Raw genomic sequence first — 18,859 nt, forward strand, 5'->3', positions numbered from 1 at the left:
TTTTGGAGCATTTAATCCATTAATGTTTACCGAAAAGAGTTTAATTGGTTCATCCATTGCCTACTGTATCTGGTTTTTTTGTGTGTCTTGTTTCCATCCGTGACTTTGCCTTTGCGCCTTCTCTCTCCTCCCTTTCTTTTTCTTGCCTCTTTCTTGTTTCTTTTTCTCGGCTTGTTTCTGTTTGCTTTTCTTCTTGACTTCTACTATCACTTTCTTCCTTACTTTCCTGCTCTCCTTCCAGCCTAAAATGCGTGCTATGAAATTCCTTCTCTAGAGTGTCTATTTTATATTTTTTATCTTCCCACGTAATTAAGATCCCCTCTATTGGCAACATCTATACATTATTTTATACTTAATCAATAATGATGTTAAGAACTGATATTGCTGCCATATGTTTCTTATTCTTCGGGGTATCTGTTTTAAAATTATGATTTCTTTATCATTATAAGTCACTGTTTCTTCTCTAGATTTCCTGTAGACTTCCTCCCGAATAGATCTCTTTGAAAATTTAACGTGGACTTCTCTCGCTAATCTATGCCTTTTTATATAATTTGTTTGTACATGATATGTTTCCTCCAGTTGTCCTTTTATTTCCTTTTGGTCTTTTGCGGTCATTCCTGAGATGATCCCCACAATTTTTCCTTCTAGATCCTCATCTTTTTCCTCTGGTATGTTCTGAAAGCGCAAGAAATATGAGGCCTTTTCCATTTCAAGCATGGCTAATGAATCTGACATTTCTTTCTTTAGTTGTAAAGTTTTTTGTTCCATTGCTTCTACTTTTAATTCTACATGATCTATTTTCGTTTCCGCTTTTCTAATTTTCTGTTCATTCTCTACTATGGATTGTTGGATACCCCCAATTTTATCATTCATGGTCTTATTGTCCTCCTTAACTTCTCCTATTTCATTTCTAATCTCTGCATGGAACATTCTCATTTCTTCCTGATTTTCCGCTATTTTTTCTTGCGTTTTGAGTAATGATTCCTGAATCATTTGAAACATATTCTGTATTACATTTAGTGACATTTCCAATTTTTCTTTTCCTTTTCCTACCATGCTATCTATTGTTTTTTGTTGTAGTGGGGAGGCAGTCATTACTGTCATGCTTGTTATAGGTTTTTTCCCTGTTTTTGTTATGGTGGATGTTGTAGACATTTTAAGTAATCGTGTAAAACTTTCCCACATTAACATAAAGTTTTAAATTATTTCTTAATAATTTCCTTTTCCCCCACACAATCACTTATTCCTCACACGCCTTATTTCTATTATTTCCCAGTTACCCCACTTAATCAGTTAATTTGTATTCACAATACAAATCAGTTTACTTGTACTTAATTCATCAGTCACAGTTTTTAGTTTTCTTAATTTTCTAATTACCAATCTATACAATCATTCAATTTATCTATCTCAAGAGTATAATCAGCTCATTCACTATTTCATATCAAAATTCCAATCAATCTCTCTAACAGCAATTCCTTATCTTTCTTTTATCACCTTTTATAATTTCACAATATAATTTACATTTATATATAAATTATTGCTTATATATGATTCTAATTCTATAGATATTAAACGTATTAGCTTTTAAATATTAACTTTTTCCCCCCCCCAAGAATAGTATTCACTTTCCTCTTAAGTCAGGTCGTGATCTATGTCTGTCTGTATCAATTTTTGTGGTCCCGGTCTTTCAATCCCTGCATTCAATTTTCAAGGTTTTTTTTTTAGGTTTATAAATCCAAAGTCTAAGCAAATCTTCTATGCTCACAAATTACACAGCTTATTCCTTCCGCTCGAGTTCCAGTATTTCAGTCTCTGCGTTCAGTTGTCAGGTCCTTTTAAATTTAAATTTAAATCATTGTAAATCCAAAGTTCAAACAGAGCTTCTATGCTCGCGTATTCCGCAGCCTGTTCCTTCCACTCAAGTTCGTCTGCCTTCGCCTTCTTCAAGCGCTCCCTCTCCGTCACATTATATTTGCTTAGTCATTCTATGGGTCCCTCTCTTCCACGCTGTATTTATTTCATCCGCTTTCCTTTCTCCTTTGTACCGCCGCTGTCGTATTTCCAATTTTTCTCTTCTGCTTTTTAGTTTGGATATGTGCTGCTAAGTTCACCTTTCTAGGAACATCTGAGATCTTTGAACCTAGATGAATTGTTATACGTCCATCTTCTGAAAGACCTTGTAATCCACTGTATATTGGCTCCTCCCCTTGAGGATCACTGAGAAGGTGTCACTGGGCCATAATATGGTGCTGTGGATAGTTATGGGGGGGGACTCATTACACAAATATTTTGCAAGTCATGTACATCAATCAATCAATCAATCAATCAATCAATCAGAATAGAGTAGAAGGAACTTTGGAGGTCTTCTAGTCCAGCCCCCTGTTCAAGCAGGAGATCCTAGACCATTTCGGACAAGTGACTGTCCAGTCTCTTCTTAAAAATGTCCAATATTGAAGCACCCACAACTTCTGGAGGCCAGCTGTTCCACTGGTTAAGTGCTCTCACTGATAGGAAGTTTCTCCTTAATTCCAGGTTGCTTCCAGATGTTACAAGATACTGTAGGTATCCTCCAAGTCCAGGATATTAACTGCCATGTGGCAGGACTCAAGAAGTTTGCCTAAAAAGATTATATGATTCATTATTATCCTCTAATAATATAAGTTCCTATGAACATTCTACACATTACACTGGAAATAATTAACATCCTAGGACTTCCCTCAACTTCATATACCTAGCTACATTTTTAAAGAAAAAAAAAATATCCTTCTTATGCTCTTTTTAATGAAATAGTTAAGAAATACTTCTTGGAAAATGTCTGTGGTATCAGCTGTTATCCAAAGAAGGTTTTCTTGCAGGAGAAAAGGACAGAATATTAAAGAAATATTGCTTTTTTGCTTTCTCAGATACCGAAAAATGCACCAAGTGCCCAGATTATAAATACCCAAATGAAGCCAGAGTCCAATGTATCCCCAAAGTCATAACCTTCCTGTCTTATGAAGAACATTTGGGCATTATCCTGGTCTCTTTTGCTCTACTCTTGTTCCTAACCACAGATCTTGTTTTAATCATCTTCACTAAATACCGAGAAACTCCCCTTGTCAAAGCCAACAACCGGGACCTCTCCTACATCCTCCTGGTCTCCCTCCTGCTTTCCTTCTTGTCTCCTTCTCTCTTCATTGGTCAACCAAGGAAAGCCACCTGCCTTCTCCGACAAACGGTTTTCAGCATCATCTTCTCAGTTGCTGTTTCTTCTCTCTTGGCCAAAACCATCACGGTGGTGCTGGCCTTCCTGGCCACAAAACCAGGAAACCGAGTGAAGAGATGGTTGGGGAAGAGCTTGGCCAACTCCATCATCCTTTCTTCTTCTGCTGTCCAAATTATCATCTCCTCCATCTGGCTGGGAGTTTCTGCCCCCTTCCCTGACTCTGACCTCCACTCCCAGCCTGGAGAGATCATCCTGCAATGCAACGAAGGGGCCGTTGTCATGTTCTACGTCACCCTCAGCTACATGGGCTTCCTGGCTGCCATCTGCTTCACGGTGGCTTTCCTGGCCAGGAACCTGCCTGGGGCCTTCAACGAAGCCAAGCTGATCACCTTCAGCATGCTGGTCTTCTGCAGTGTCTGGGTGACTTTTGTGCCCACCTACCTGAGCACCAAAGGGAAATACATGGTGGCTGTGCAGGTCTTCTCCATCCTGGCCTCCAGTGCTGGTCTGCTGGGCTGCATCTTCATCCCCAAGTGCTACATTATCCTTCTGAGGCCAGACCTCAACACAAAGGAGCAGCTCACGGCCAGAACAAATGTAAAAGCATGAGATATTACACAAATGTGATATTGAAAGCATTTTTAAAAGTTTCTTTTATTTGAAAGGAGATATTATTTCCAATTAGATAGTATGCAGGAGTCAAAGAAAATCATATGTATATGTTTCAAATTTGGAAATTATTGAATTCTTCAGAAAGGAGCAGCTAACAGACAGAAGAAATGTGTAAATGTGAGACTGAGGAATTTCAACTTTTAACATGTTCCACGGTCCAAACATAGAAAATGATCCAAGCTCTTCTCCATGCATGAGTGGGCCAACTATTTTTCTTGAAATAAATAAAGGGTGTGTGGAAGATTGTGAGGAGACAAATTTCTTGGAGAAATGGGAGCATGTTAGCAAGACAGAAATATAGAAGGAATGTATGGAGCAAAGTTGATGCCCTCATTTCTCAGTACATTTCACCCAAACTGCTGTGGCAACTGAGACGTTTCTTTTTGTTTACACAATAATTCTTTCTTGAAGGTAGCAACAATACAAGGCTGGGGAGATAACTTGAGTCTCGCTAATTCTGAATATTCATGCTCACATCATCTATTAAATGAAATATGCATATGTATGATTGTCCTTTTCTCCTCCTTTCCTGGAATGTATAAATATGAGTGCATCCTTTTGTCTGTAAATATTTCCTCCCACTATTTTATGGGGGCAAATTCCTCCAGTGGACACTGAATAAGTAACAACTGCAGTGAGCCTGGATTATTGGAGTTTTTGGGTCCTGTGTTTGATTCCAGAGAAACTGGTGTCAGGAGTGGGATTCACAATCTTCCATCTGCCACCAGGGACAACAGATGGGGCAGCCCTATAGGGTGAGGGTTGAGAGATTGATCCCATAACCCTTCCCACTGCCACCTAAAGGCATCATAGGAGCTTCTGTCAGACCACAGTCTGTGTCCAAGTGTCTCTTGTGGCTGGAAAGGTTTGTGGTCCCTTCCGTCCCAATTTCTCAGCTGCCCTAGCCCTGCTGTGAGCTCAGCCGAGTGATGTCTGGAGGTATCCAGGAACTGAGGGGGAATTTGGCTTTGCAGAGTGAGTGGGACCCTCTGTGTGGAAGAATGGAGACTGACTCAGAGATTCTGTGCAAACTCCCTTTTTCCTACTGTCTGAATGGAGGAATTCAGATGATCCCAGGCAGGGAGGGAAGTGGATGATGGGGCTCAAGCAGACTCGGAGTGGGGAAGGAATCTTTCCCAAAGAAACAGGGAAATCCGCTGTGTCCCAGGGCTGGAAGTGGGTCCGGTTCCTCCACTGGTGCCCCCAAAGGCTGGAAAAGAAGGGAGTGAGTGAAATTGGAAGGGATGATTAAAAAATACCTCTTCCTCCTTGTGAGAAGAGAAATTCCTGTATCTGCACAAGGCTGTGACAGATTCCATGCAAACAGAAGCAGGAAAGTCAGTTTTTATTTTTGTTAGATTTTTTCCAGTGTTTTATTATTTTTTCAAAGAACTAAAGGAGGTGAACATGTCCAACTCTTCTTCTTCCTCCTCTTTTCCCCACAACAATCACCCTGTGAGGTGGGCTTGTCTGAAAGAGAGTGTCTCTCCTGAGGTCAGCAAACAGGCTTTCAGGGCTAAGGCAGGACTTGAACTCAGGATCTCTTGTTTCCTAGCCTGATGCCTTAACCATTGTCAATGTTAAGGCAGGGCGGATTTTGGGCAAAGGTCTTTCTGGGGTAGAGCAGTGCAAAGGAAAGAAACTCCTGGACACAGAGAGCCCCTCCCCCCATCACAGCCCCTCCCTCTTGCCAGGGTTCAGCTAAGACTCACTGCCTGTAGGGGGCAGCATAGAGTCTGGCCCTGAAGTCCTAGCTGGGCCCTGGGAATTGAAATCGGAGCCTCCAGGTGATTGGCTCAAAGCCAGTGGTGGGATTCAAACAGTTCGCATTGGTTTGCCGGAACCGGTAGCTAAACCACGCCCAGCCACTCCCCTTGCCCCGCCCAGCCACTCACCTCTGATAAGGCTGATATGTCTGACAATGGCTTTGCCATGTTGCCCTCAAGGTCAGCCTTCGGCCAAACGGGCAGGTCTGGAGCGGGTCTCCCTCCTGTGCTATGCCACCTCCCGCGTTTAATTTTGGGGCCACCCGGGTGAGGGCACCCCCCACCCCACCCCACCCTGAGCGGTGATCCCTGCCACCATCATGCAAGCCAGCAGCCCAGCCCAAACCCGCGAGTGAAGGAACGATCGCCCTCCACCAGCCGGCCCTGGCCCACCCTCCTGCCTGGTCAGGTTGTGGGGGTGCCTGGCCTCCCAGCTGCCCCCCCACCCTCTGGAAGGGCAGCAGCAGCTCCGTCGTCCCAGAAACGCTGCACAGCCTCTGCGGCCTCGTGTTGCGCTTCCCGGCTGCCTGGGGAGCGAGGGGGAAGAAAGCGGCCAGCCGGCTCTTCAGAAGCACCGCTGGCTCTGCCCTCCTGCCTCCGCTCTTGCACAGGGGGAGGCGGCGCCTTCTCTCCCGGTCAGCAGAGGCTCCTGGGTGGGAAAGGCGGCCGGGGCCGGTCCGAGCTTGGCTGGGAACCTCACATAACGCCCGGAAGGAATCCTTGTGCTGCAGCCGCCAATCTGGGCGCTAGCCAGGCAGGAGACTGCAAGCTCCGGGGTCTTCCGAGGAGCCCGGCCGAAGGTTCACCCGCGGAGGCTCCGGGACTCCCGATGACGGGACGGGTCCTTTGGGCACCCAGGAGCTCCAGCCCAGCCTCCGCCGCAGCGAGTGGGGCGCGAAAGTCCGGCCGGGCTCCTGGAGAGGCAGAGTTGGCAGGAGGCCGATCCGGGGCTTTGAGGTTCCTGGCTGCAATGGGCAGCAAAGCGGTGCAGCAGCTGGGAAAGGGGGTGAAGGAAAAGGGTCCCGTTGCCAAGGTGTGCGTGGGTTGGAGGGGGGGGGAAGAAATTCAAACTTCGGGCTCCCGGTGTGGCGCGGGGCTTTGGGCAAAGGCCGGAGGGAAGGGCCTCTGGCTCCCTCTCGCCCTCCCTCCCCAGCCTCGGTTGATGCAGGCAGAAGCTCCCGTTGCCCTTTCCAAGGCCGCTGCCGGAGAAGCTGGGCGTCGGTGAGGGCTGGCCTTTTGCCTGGCTTTGTCCGGCTGTTGGGGGGGAACGGACGGGGGCCTGGGGAGGAAGCCATGCTCCCCGGACAGCCGGACAAAAGGATGCAAAGAGCCCTCACCGGCTTCTCCGACAGCGGCCTCGCACAAGGCAACGGGGCTCCGCCTGCAAGCAAGCTGGACTGGGGAGGGGGGAGCCCGAGCGAGCCCTGAGGAGGGAAGGCAGGCAAAGGGCGAGCGAGGGCATCCGCAGCATCCTGGAGCACCTGCGCTTTCCCTCCGATCGGCTCCCCGCCTCTCCTCTCCCCCCGTTAGCCAGCCTGCCAGCCGGAGGGGAGTTGGGGGGCTTCATTGCGTTCCAGGCATTTCCCACCCGAAGGGCACACCGCCTTTGCAATGGGGGGAGGTGTTTGGGGAAGGCAGCGGGGGGAATGGGGGGGGGGCAGAGGAGCCGCTTTCAAGCCATTGGTTTTTGCGGGGTGGAGAGTCTCCACACAGGCAGAGGCACCCTGCCCATTTCGGTAGCCCCCCCCCCTCTTCCTAGGGAAAATATTTTTTTTAAAAAAAATCCCTGCAAATGGTTTGTACAAGATGAGAAGCTTTGCCTCCGCTGGGCAGTAGAGCTGCATCTCTCCTGAGTGCGGAGAGGCTGAGGAGAAGGCTTGGCTGCCTGCCAGAAAGTCTCTCTGGGAGCCTCACCTGTGGCAGAGATGAGACCGTCACCTGGCTCCAGCCCCCAATTCCCCTTCAGCCTTGCCACATGAGGAGCAGCCCTGGCAGACTCTCCAAGCCTGAAGCAGAAGGGAAGGAGGGTGGGAGAGAGAGACCCAATCCAACCTCTGTGTGTGTGTGGGGGGGGGGAGAGGGAGAGAGAGGGAGAAAGAGTGAGAGGGAGGGGGGAGAGGGAGGGGGAGAGAGATGGGGCTTCTTGGGGGTGCATTTTGGAGAAGCATCAAGAGAAATGCCAAAAGGCCAATCAGTTTGGGATTAAAGTCCAAATGAAATGGGGTCTTCAGGAAAAGGAGACATGAAGAACTTTCAACTGCAGGATTCTAAAAACTCTCCTTGAAAGGAACGTCTGGAGGCAGCTCTCGAACTCCTCAGTCCAGAGGGAGCAAAAGAGGGAGGGTCCCAGTGAGGGTCTTAGCCAGTGGCGGAGCCCAGATTGAAATGTCGCCCCTTGGATCTGGAATGAAAGCTCCAGAGAGTCCAGGATTTCCTCTCCAGGCCCAGATGATGAAGTGGAGCTGAGAGGGAAACACCACAAAAGATTAAATATTATTCGTATCCAAAAGGCCTTGTGAAAATGTACCTAAAGGAACACAGGGGTCTTTGCCAGCTTTAGGTGTCCTCCTTACTGCCTGCAGAGGCCAAGTATGGCTTAAGGGCCAAAGTATAGGCTGCCTTGTACAGGCAGTGAGAGGGACCGCTAAATCATGGCAGGACCTGGTGGAGGAAGGACCCTGAATGGTGACTGGAATTCTGGGAGTTGAAGTCCACACCTCTTCAGGTTGCTAAGGCTGAGAAAGACGCTCTAGTAAACCCTTCACTGGGCAGTTGGAAGGATGACCTCTGAGGTCTCTTTCGACTCCATTTGTCCATTATTCTAACTCCTCCACTCTTTACAGAGGGCAAAAGAATCCTCTCCAAAAAGGGACTTGGGCAACAAAATGGAGGATGCGGGGTCTTTTCCAGCTTTAGCTGTCCCTCTCACTGCCTGCGGAGGCCAGGTGTGGCTTAAAGGCCAGACCGCAGATTGCCCCCTACAGGCAGTGAGAGGGACAGCTAAAGCGTATAGTCCATTTTGTGGAGGGAACCTCTAGTAGAAAGAGGGAAAGGAGGAAACTGGATGTAGCTAGAATTCTCTTCGTGGCTTTTTTCATCCCTTTTCAGACTCTGTTCTGTGTGTGGAACTTAATCTCTTCTTTTGGCTCCTTGAATAAAGTCCATCTTGGTTGAAGCCCCGGAGTTTCCTCAGGGCCTCCCTGTCTCCCCCTCAGGCCAACTGAGCCCCTGAGTCCCAAGGCCAGAGCTTCTCCCCTCGATCCCCTCCTGGCTCCCCAGAATTAGAATATTATGAATTATCCTCAGAGAAGCAAATAGCGCTGCTGTTTTCAGATGCACAAAAGGCGTTTGATAACGTGAATTATTGCAATTTATGATAAAAGAGTTGAAAATGATGGATTTTGGAGACAGATTCATAAATATGATCCAAACTATATAGAGAGACCAAATGGCAAAGGTGAAATGACAAAGAAAATAGAAATCAGAAAAGGAACAAGACAAGGATCCCCTTCATCTCCATTATTATTTATAATGGCATTAGAGGTTTTAAATAGAAAAGTGAGACAGGAAAAGGAAATAAAAAGAATGAGAATTAAAAAAGAAGAATATAAACTACAAGCATTTGCAGATGATTTGGTGTTTATCATGGAAGCTCCAATAGAGACAGCGCCAAACCTATTAGAGCAAATAGAAAAATATGGGAAAATAGCAGGACTGAAAATCAACAAAGAGAAATATTAGTTAAAATATGAGAGAAAATCAAAAAAAGGAGATGATGGAGAAACTGAACATCCAAATTGTGAAGAAAGTGAAATATTTGGGCATCCATCTGACATCAAGACGTGCAATGCTCAAGGAAGACAATTATTATAAACTGAAAAAACAAATCGAAACAGACCTGGAGAAATGGAGAAACTTGCAATTACCACTAATGAGTAGAATAGCATTAATAAAAATGAATGTATCACCAAAAATATTATTTTTATTTCAAACTATACCAATAAAACTGGAGAAAAAAATACTTTGAAGAGCTGAAGAAAATAACGTGGAAATATGTGTGGCAAGGAAAGAGCAAGACTTAACATTAAAATGCTACAAGATGCAAGAACTAGAGGTTGCTTGGCTTGGTGGGCGTGGCAGAGGAAGGTTACTGCAAAATCTCCATTTCCTCCCGATCAGCTGGGACTCTGGAGGGAAAGAATAGTTGGGGGCGGCACCAGTCAGAGGTGCAATTTACTGGTTCCCCAAACTACTCAAAATTTCCGCTACTGGTTCTCCAGAACTGGTCAGAACCTGCTGAAACCCACCTCTGTTCTAGTCGTGCCTTAGTCCTTTTTGATTGGGGGTGTGAAACTTGGAAAAATGTTCTGAGATTGATGTGGGATATCAGAATTGGGGATTCCTAGAGTATGAGATGGCTGAGTGTTCAATGTTGTGTGGTGTGATAGAGGAAAGTGAAATTGTGGGAAAACACCAGTTCCATGTTGGGAAAAGCCATAAGTCTCTCTGCCTTCTGCTTGTGGGAGAACCAGAGGGATTTGTGTGGTCACTGTGAATCTTAGACTGATCTTGGTCTGATCCATCAGAGCTTTTCTTATTATCTTTAAAATAGAATTTTCAGAGGGATTCCATTCACAATTAAGAGCCATTCTGAGGCCTAAACAGATTCCCAATTGAAGAGCAATCTGTGTGGTTGGAGAGCAGAACATCTTCCATGGGTGCCTCTTCCTAGAAACCTGGAAGTCCCCCCCCCACCCTCTATTCACTCCCTTCTAGGACCTGGATGAATATTATGCAGCATTGAACATTTGTGATCTGGTCAGTGATGCGGCTGCCTTTAGACAGGATCCCCTCAACCTCCTCCTGGGGAGAATCTCAAGGTCCCCTTTCTCTGGACATCTTCTCCAGCCCTTCACAGACAAGACAAGCTTGGAAGACGAGCAGAGAAATTGCTTTAGGTAGAAATTGTAGAATGGAAAATTAAAGGGTCTGAAAACTGCTATTTTATTTCTGTGGTTGATGAAAGAAAAAAAATACAGTGGAAATTTCTTTACACTTTTCATTTTTTCATTTACCTTTTTTAAATTTTGGTATGAAGTACACTCCAAAATAAAAACAATCCCAAACTAAAATCCCAGACAGCTGCTGAACACTTTCTGCAAAGGAGGTTTTTATGAGGAAATCAAGAAAGAACTATATAAGAGGGATGAAAATTTCCCTCCCCAGCTGAAAGCCGCTAAAACACGGCATTTCACATCATTCCGGCATTCTCACGGAGAGGATCAGGCAACTAGGCTGGTGTTTGGTTCTCACAGCTTCCTCCTGGCCTCTTTTCCTCCTCACTCTCTCTCTCTCACACTTTTAGCTGCTGTCAGTGGGAACAAGTGCCTGAATTCTTTTCTATAAGGTGTCACGTTCAATAGCTGTTGCTGATCAGCAAATTCCTCTGAATCACTTTTACAGAGTTCTCTTTAGCAAAATGTATTGAGCTGAAAGGAAAGGGAACTACAAGAATTCCAGTCGTTCAACAGTTTCCCATTCTGAACCAAATAGAAATGATTTTCTTTGATTGCTGCATACTATCTAAATGGAAAGAATATCTCCTTTCAAATAAAATAAACCTTTAACAATTCTTCCAGTATCATAATGGTGTTATATCTCATGTTTTTACATTTGTTCTGGCTGTGAGCTGCTCCTTTGTGTTGAGGTCTGGCCTCAGAAGGATAATGTAGCACTTGGGGATGAAGATGCAGCCCAGCAGACCAGCACTGGAGGCCAGGATGGAGAAGACCTGCACAGCCACCATGAATTTCCCTTTGGTGCTCAGGTAGGTGGGCACAAAAGTCACCCAGACACTGCAGAAGACCAGCATGCTGAAGGTGATCAGCTTGGCTTCGTTGAAGGCCCCAGGAAGATTCCTGGCCAGGAAAGCCACCGTGAAGCAGATGGCAGCCAGGAAGCCCATGTAGCTGAGGGTGACGTAGAACATGACAACGGCCCCTTCGTTGCACTGCAGGATGATCTCTCCAGGCTGAGAGTGGAGGTCAGAGTCAGGGAAGGGGGGAGAAATTCCCAGCCAGGTGGAGCAGATGATAATTTGGACTGTAGAACAAGAAAGTATGATGGAGTTGGCCAAGCTCTTCCCCAACCATCTCTTCACTCGGTTTCCTGGTTTTGTGGCCAGGAAGGCCAGCACCACCGTGATGGTTTTGGCCAAGAGAGAAGAAACGGCAACTGAGAAGATGAGGCTGAAAACCGTTTGTCGGAGAAGGCAGGTGGCTTTCCTTGGTTGACCAATGAAGAGAGAAGAAGACAAGAAGCAAAGCAGGAGGGAGACCAGGAGGATGTAGGAGAGGTCCCGGTTGTTGGCTTTGACAAGGGGAGTTTCTCGGTATTTAATGAAGATGATTAAAACAAGGCATGTGATTAAGAACAAGAATAGGGCAAAAGAGACCAGGATAATGCCCAGATGTTCCTCATAAGATAGGAAGGTTACGATTTTGGGGATACATTGGACTCTGTCCTCATTTGGATATTTATCACCTGGACACTTGGTGCATTTTTTCGTATCTGAGAAACCAAAAAGCAACTTTTTTTAATAATCTGTCCTTTTATCTTACTAGAAATAACATTCATTTATATTCCTTATAGAAGGATATAAGAAGATATAAGGATATAAGGGTATATATAAGGATATAGGAGATATAAGGATATAAGAAGGATATAAGAAGATTCATTTCTATTCTTTATTCCTTATAGGAATTTACATGCAAATTACATGCATTTACCAAGAAGTATTTCTTAATAATTTCCTTAAACAGTCACTTCTCTGAAATGGTATAGGTCTCCTGCTAGAGCAGGGGGTAGGACTAAAAGACCTCTAAGGTTCCTTCCAGCTGTATTCTGATTGATTGATTGTACATGACTAGCAGAATCCTCAAGGGGAGGATCCAATATACAGTGGATTGCAAGGTCTTTCAGAAGGTGGACCTGAAACAATTCATCAAGTTTCAAAGATCTCAGATGTTCCTAGAAATGTAAACTTAGCAGCACATATCCAAACTAAAAAGCAGAAGAGATGTTTCCTCTGCTGTTAGTAAAGCTTGCCCAGTCTGCTACCCCCTCTTCCCATCTCTTCCCAGCCCCTCCTTCCAAGTCTTTTTGATTTACTTCCTTTTAGATAAGAAATTGTACAGGTTAAAAATAAAAAAAAAATGTAGGTGAGCTTAAATGTGTCTTTTAACTTGCACTTTCACGAAAAGTTTCTGGATGGATCCAGTTCCACAAAGCCTCCCATTTTCCTCAGTGTGACCCACCTTCCTGAATGGAGAAGGTCCCCTCCGGACAAGGAACGCAGTCGTAGCAGCAAACTGGCTCTCCTTCTCGAGCCCTCTTGACAAATCCAGGATGACAACTTTCCACACATTTGGACTGAGGCAGAGACTAAGCAGAAGAAAAGGAATGCCAAGGAAAAGGTGTTAGGACTCTCCATCTATGGAAAATGGAAGTAGAAATGAATGGAGACAAGTAGCCTCTGGTCTTCATTGAGTTAAATGTGAAATCTCTGACTACTTCTAAACAGATGCAGGAGACGTAACAACTCGCAGATTCTTCATTTTGTTCCTCTCTTTTGATTTTGGAATTTAATGTTACAATAAAGTACTTTTCTACTTAAAGTCTTGAGGGATGGAATTGAAAAAAGATTTAAGTATGATAATATATTCAAATTAAAATTGAGAATAAAGTTTGATGTAAAATTTTAGGAAACTTTTATTCCATTCAATTTTTTAATTACCCTGGAGACGATAGGTTTAACCCACTTGAAATGGGACCTCAGAGTTTGGAAAACAGAGAAAGGACACCAAAATTTGTCCCACCTTATTGAGCGACTTTAGCCGTGAAAGAGCATCTTGTTTGATAGTAAGTCTCTGTCTTTGAAAATACGCCAGAGGCTCTCTCCTGACATCCTCCTTGGGGAGAACCAAGAAGCCCCAAATGCCCATATCTGCCATTATCTCTCCATTTTGGTCCAAGTACAGTTTTCTTCGAGAAATATTGAAAAACCCGTTCTTCTTCAGAAAGGGATGAAACTAGAATGGGAACATCCAGGAATTTGAAAAACAGAAAACTTTCTTATCTCACATTGAATTTTTCTACAATTGTCTAATCTCCAAATATGGTTAAATAGGATACAAATACTGCCATCAGCTTCATAAGTGAATGAAAAAATGAGAAAAAATTGTCAATCATACACTGACAAAATATAGAGAAAATATAATTGACACAATTGGTCAATTATAGGGAACATTCTAGAGCAGTTGCTAGTTAGTTCCAGTACTCAAAGTCATTCCATTAGATATCCTCCAGGTTTTCAAGGTTGATCCTCTAGTAACCATAAAGTAGATAAGTATAGAACAGTAGATAATACAGGAGACCTCCAGGTGTTGTTATTCTCTTATCAAAATTTTCCAAGGTTGTTTTATTATTCTAGGAGTATGACATAGTATATATCCATTCACCAGTAGATGGTGACTTCATCTTAAAAATCAACATTAAAAATCCATTTTTAAACTATTCTGCCAGTTATACATTTCAAGTTGATTCAAACAGAATATTCAATCAACAGTCAGATGTTCAGCATTTTAAAATGCCTGATCAAAGTCATGCCAGTAAGATTTATACATCGAGTCTTTTTGTATTTTATATCTTTTGCTTATTTCCTGTTAGGGTGCAATTTCTCTCTGCCTCTCCTTAATTGCAGCTTAAAAACATTCCAGAGAGCCTCTTTTCCCAGATTGATTTTCTTTTTGAGTCAAATCAGTGGTGAAATGTAAGATTTGTTACTACCAGTTCTGTGGGCAAGGCTTGGTGGGGGGTGGTAATGTGACTGGGTGGGCATGGCCACCTTTTTTTTTTTTACTTTTAAAACCATTTTTTTCTACAACCCCTTCTCTGAACCACCACCCGCCATCGCTACCGGATCAGGCGATCCAGTCGGAACCGGGAGCATTTCACCCCTGGGTCAAATCCTAAGCAAAAATTAAAATTCACCTTACCCAGCTCTAAATCACTGTCCACTCTCACCGCTCCAGCACAAGCTTAGTTTCTTTGGCTGCCCCTGATTCACAGCAGCCATGATGGCTGCCACGTCTTCGGCAGAGAGGGAAGAAACCCTGGGTCCAGTAGTAGAGCTGACGCTCTCTGTGACCTGCAGGGTGCCCCTTCGTGCCCCTACAGGGCGACATTAGCCCATTGGGTGCTCTCCAATGAAGAGGATTCAGCATGGGGGTGCGGAGACCCACTCCCCTGCGTCAATCTCACAGCGACATCACCGGAAGCACTGTTGAATGCTGTTTCTCTCAGCTGCAGCGCTTTCCGGATGGGACTTAGAGGAAAGCAGCGGCTCACAGCTGCAAAATTATACAAGATACTCTCTCTCCCAGCAAGAGCAGTAGCGAAGAGAAAAAGCTGCCAACCCAAAGAGCACATGGAACATCTCCGCAAGTGACTAAGGCTCAGCAAGGGACGGCTGCAAGATCTCTGCTGCAGCACTTTCCGGATGGGACTTCTTACAGGTAAGAAGAACTGTCCAGGTCCGGTGCTTTGGCCTGAGGGGCCATAGTTTGAGGCCGGGGGGGCAGCATGCAGGCAGAGGCTCTGGGGCAAGACTGGAGCTGGGGATTGGTGCATTCCCCAACCCGGCTGAGGCAAAGGACAAATGGGTGGAGGCTCTGGGGTAAGGCCGGAGCCAAGGAATCACACTTTCCCTAACTCAGCTGAGGTGAAGGGTCAGTGGGCGGAGGCTCCAAAGCAAGTCTGAAGCCAGGGAATGGCACGTTCCCTGACCTGGCCAATGTGAAGGGTGAGCGGCCGGAGGCTCCAGGACCAGGCTGGAGCTGGGAAATGGTGCATCCCTGAGCCCCAACCCGAGGCAAAGGGTGAGTGGGCAGCATGCTTAATTTGGTGAGCAGAGCGGGTGAGGCATTGAGGCAAGGCATGGAGATTAGCTGGGCCACATGGCGAAAGGGAGATAATAGACTGAGTGGCTATGGATGCCGGCGTCTCGTGTTCTAGAAGTTCCATTACTTTTGATGGGGGGGGGGTGTTTGAGTGCTTCCTCCTGTCGAGAGGGCCCGCAACTTGGGTGTCCTCCTGGATTCCCGGCTGTCTTTGGAAGACCATCTTACGGCCGTGACCAGGGGGGCCTTCACCCAGGTTTGCCTGGTGCACTAATTGTGCCCCTTCCTAGACAGAGATGCCCTCCGTATGGTCACTCATGCCCTGGTTACTTCTCGTTTGGATTACTGCAACTCCCTCTACATGGGGCTGCCCTTGAGGTGCACCTGGAGGCTCCAACTGGTTCAGAATACGGCCGCGCCAGTGGTTATGGGAGCTCCCCGTTACTCCCTTAGGTCTTTGCAGAACCATCTCCTACCCACCTCCCACCGTCCTGTCCGCTCTCACAGGGCTGCCCTCCTCAGGGTACCGTCGGCCAGACAATATCGGCTGGCAATGCCCAGGGGTAGAGCGTTCTCTGTGGGTACCCCTGTCTTCTGGAACGAGTTACCCACCGAGCTTCGGATGGTGCCTGATCTCTGCTCCTTCCGTCGGGACTTAAAGACCTGGCTGTTTCAACAAATGGGTTGACCATGATCCTTGGGTTTTTCTTATTTTGATTATCGTTCTTTTAACTGGGTTTTAATCATTTTGATCTTTTATCATTGTATGTTTTTAACTTGTGTTCGCCGCCCTGAGCACTTAGGGAGAAGGGCGGCATATAAATTTTTGGTTATATATATATAACCAAACATATATGTTTTTCCTCTAGCCAGGTTTTCCCTACGTAACCAAGGTTTTTCTGCAGCCCCAGCTCAGTAGAATCACATCCACTCGATTCTGGGCTTTTTTCTTTTCTAGCAGCCAGCAAGCTCTTCCTGCTAGGTGGGAGACCTATATAGATCTATTTCCAGCTCGTTTGCTTTCATCAGTAGGCCACACCCACATCTTGTGGCGTTTCCTCTGGGTGAGCGAGGCCAGCCAGTGGTGGAATTTGCCAATTCTCCCAACTGCGCAAAATCTTAACAACCGGTTCTCCTGAATCAGTCCAAACTGGCTGAATCCCACCCCTGCCTTGCAATTGAAGGAGAATTCGCAAAAAATCTACGTAAACTTCAGGGAAGGACAATGAAGCCAAGGAAGAGATGAAAGGAGCTGCTCTTAGCCTTGAGGAAAGAGAACAAGGAGAAGAGCTGAAGATCAGGAGGAGTCTGGGAGCCCCTTTTCCAACTGACACAATCTCTCGGTTGGAGAAGGGAGGATGCAGCCCTCTTCCAATCACTGACACAGGTTACACACGAGTATAAGATCTGCTCACTGTTATTCCAGAGTGTCAGACATGGAAATATGAATTCAGTTACAAGAGAGGAGATTTTAGCTGAAGGAGAGAAAAAAATATGATAAAAGGATGAGCTGAGCCAGTAAAGCAGAGAAATTTAGTCTCCTCTTCATGGATTGTCTGAATGCAAAGACTGAGCAGCCATCAGTCAGAGACTGGGATTCTTGCAGAGAGGAGAGGTTGGGCTAGATGGCCTCAAGGTCTCCTTCACATTTATAAAAGTTGTCATGTCACAACATGTAAATATTGTGCTGTTGTTGCTCTAGCCCCACTGCTGGCCAGAGGTAAATAAGCTGAACTGTATGGTCTGAAGCCAGACTCCCTTTTCTGTCAGCCTTTGGAGGAGATGGAAACAGCCAGTTTGACCGAGACACATGGTCATCCGGAGGCCTCCGTCCCTCACACGGAGCATTGCTGGAGAGGTTCCAGCTGCTTCTTTGTTGGCTGTTAGTTAATGCTGCCTATCTCCTATTTATATTTGATTCTCACTCTTTGCATTTCCTTCCCCCAGTTTCTCCGTGCCCTTTTCTCCCAATGAAACACCCAGATCCACCCCAGGCTCCCTTTCACTGGAGGAGAAGAGGGGGGTTTAGCTGCCTGTTGAGCTGCACACAGACTCACCTGCAGTGGGGACGGAAGAAAGGGGAAATTCCACCATGCTCATCACAAACCCACAAATACAGGAATTCATTTAAAAAAGAATACAGCATTTTCAAATTAGCAGTGTGTAGTATTAAAATGCCATGGTATCTATTCTTTGGAACCCTTATTCCCTGAGTAATTAAGTTTGCCAGATCTATTGAGATGGTTTCCCTCCTTCTCCTCTGAATTCCTTCTCCAAAGGATGTAAGATTAATGGATTTATATCGAGAAACCTTACCTGCCACGGATGCAGCCTTGGAGACCGCAACGTCTTTTCGCTCTCTTTCCTTCTCATCCTCAATCTGGAGGAATAAGCGGCATGCAAGGCCTGGGCCAGAGTCTTTATGAGACTGTAATATTGATAGTGATTTGGGATCCGTCTTGTGTTCCTTTTCTCCTGGGTCTCCAGTGGGGCTTTCTGGGTGCATCTTCTGCGGCCTTTGACAGAAAAGACGTTCTTTGAAAGAGAACAGAGAAAATAATGATCTTGAAACTTTTCCTCCACAAAGAAATGGGGTTCAAAAGCATCATCTTTTGGCCTATTTTTTGCCAAAAAAGCAAAGTTCCAAATACTATGGATATATTTGAGAAGTCTGTGCTTGTTTAGTGTGTACCCTAAAAAATTTGTGAGGATCCAGACTTTCCCTTCAACGGTTCCTGGAAAAAGCATAAGTGTTTCATGGAAAGGAAGGATTCGCTCCCAAATGGATGCATATTCTATGAAGTGAACAAAGACATTGACTTGTCTCCACTTAGAGAGGGCCTCTCTGGGGGCTGCTGCATGTTCAGTTGTTAAGAATCTTTGTGATATAACAACACAAATTCCACTCCTGACAAGCAACGGAGTAAAAGTCCTCATGAAATTCTCTCCCTCCTCTGTGTCTGAAGTAAAGAGGCCAATCAGGGTCCATCTGAAATGGAGGAGCAGTTGAACAATTGCTGGGTACAGGATCCCTTCTTTGGGGACCATCCGGTAGAAAAAGGGGAATTTACTTTTGTCACTCAGAGCCTCTGAAGCAGTTTCAAGATTGAGCTGAAAAAGCAATGAGGAATGCTGTGTTACATTTGGGGTCAAATCAAATCCAAAATATTAGATTTTAATAAATCCAACCTAAATCTCAGAATGTATTAGAATACTCTGTTAATCAGACATTGTTTAAAATATTAAAGACAGAATAT

General features: G+C 45.4%; 2 protein-coding genes across 2 annotated transcripts in view; one reads left to right on the top strand and one right to left on the bottom strand.

Annotated features, from left to right (window-relative positions):
- The window catches only part of LOC139326249 (vomeronasal type-2 receptor 26-like), an 85,218-nt gene that overhangs the window by 24,759 nt on the left and 41,600 nt on the right, over positions 1 to 18,859 (top strand). The gene's annotated exons all lie outside the window — the stretch shown is intronic.
- Positions 6,390 to 18,108, bottom strand: LOC139326245 (vomeronasal type-2 receptor 26-like). Its single transcript, XM_070956402.1, has 6 exons — positions 17,919 to 18,108; positions 14,771 to 14,874; positions 13,521 to 13,733; positions 12,960 to 13,080; positions 11,339 to 12,213; positions 6,390 to 6,608 (listed from the first exon to the last, which is right to left on the bottom strand). The coding sequence occupies exons 1-6, from the start codon at positions 18,106 to 18,108 to the stop codon at positions 6,390 to 6,392; spliced, it is 1,722 nt and encodes a 573-aa protein (XP_070812503.1).

The sequence above is a fragment of the Pituophis catenifer genome, unplaced genomic scaffold (genome assembly GCF_029215685.1).
Source record: "Pituophis catenifer annectens isolate HBS135680 unplaced genomic scaffold, rPitCat1.0.hap2 SCAF_20, whole genome shotgun sequence".
Classification (NCBI taxonomy): domain Eukaryota; kingdom Metazoa; phylum Chordata; class Lepidosauria; order Squamata; family Colubridae; genus Pituophis; species Pituophis catenifer.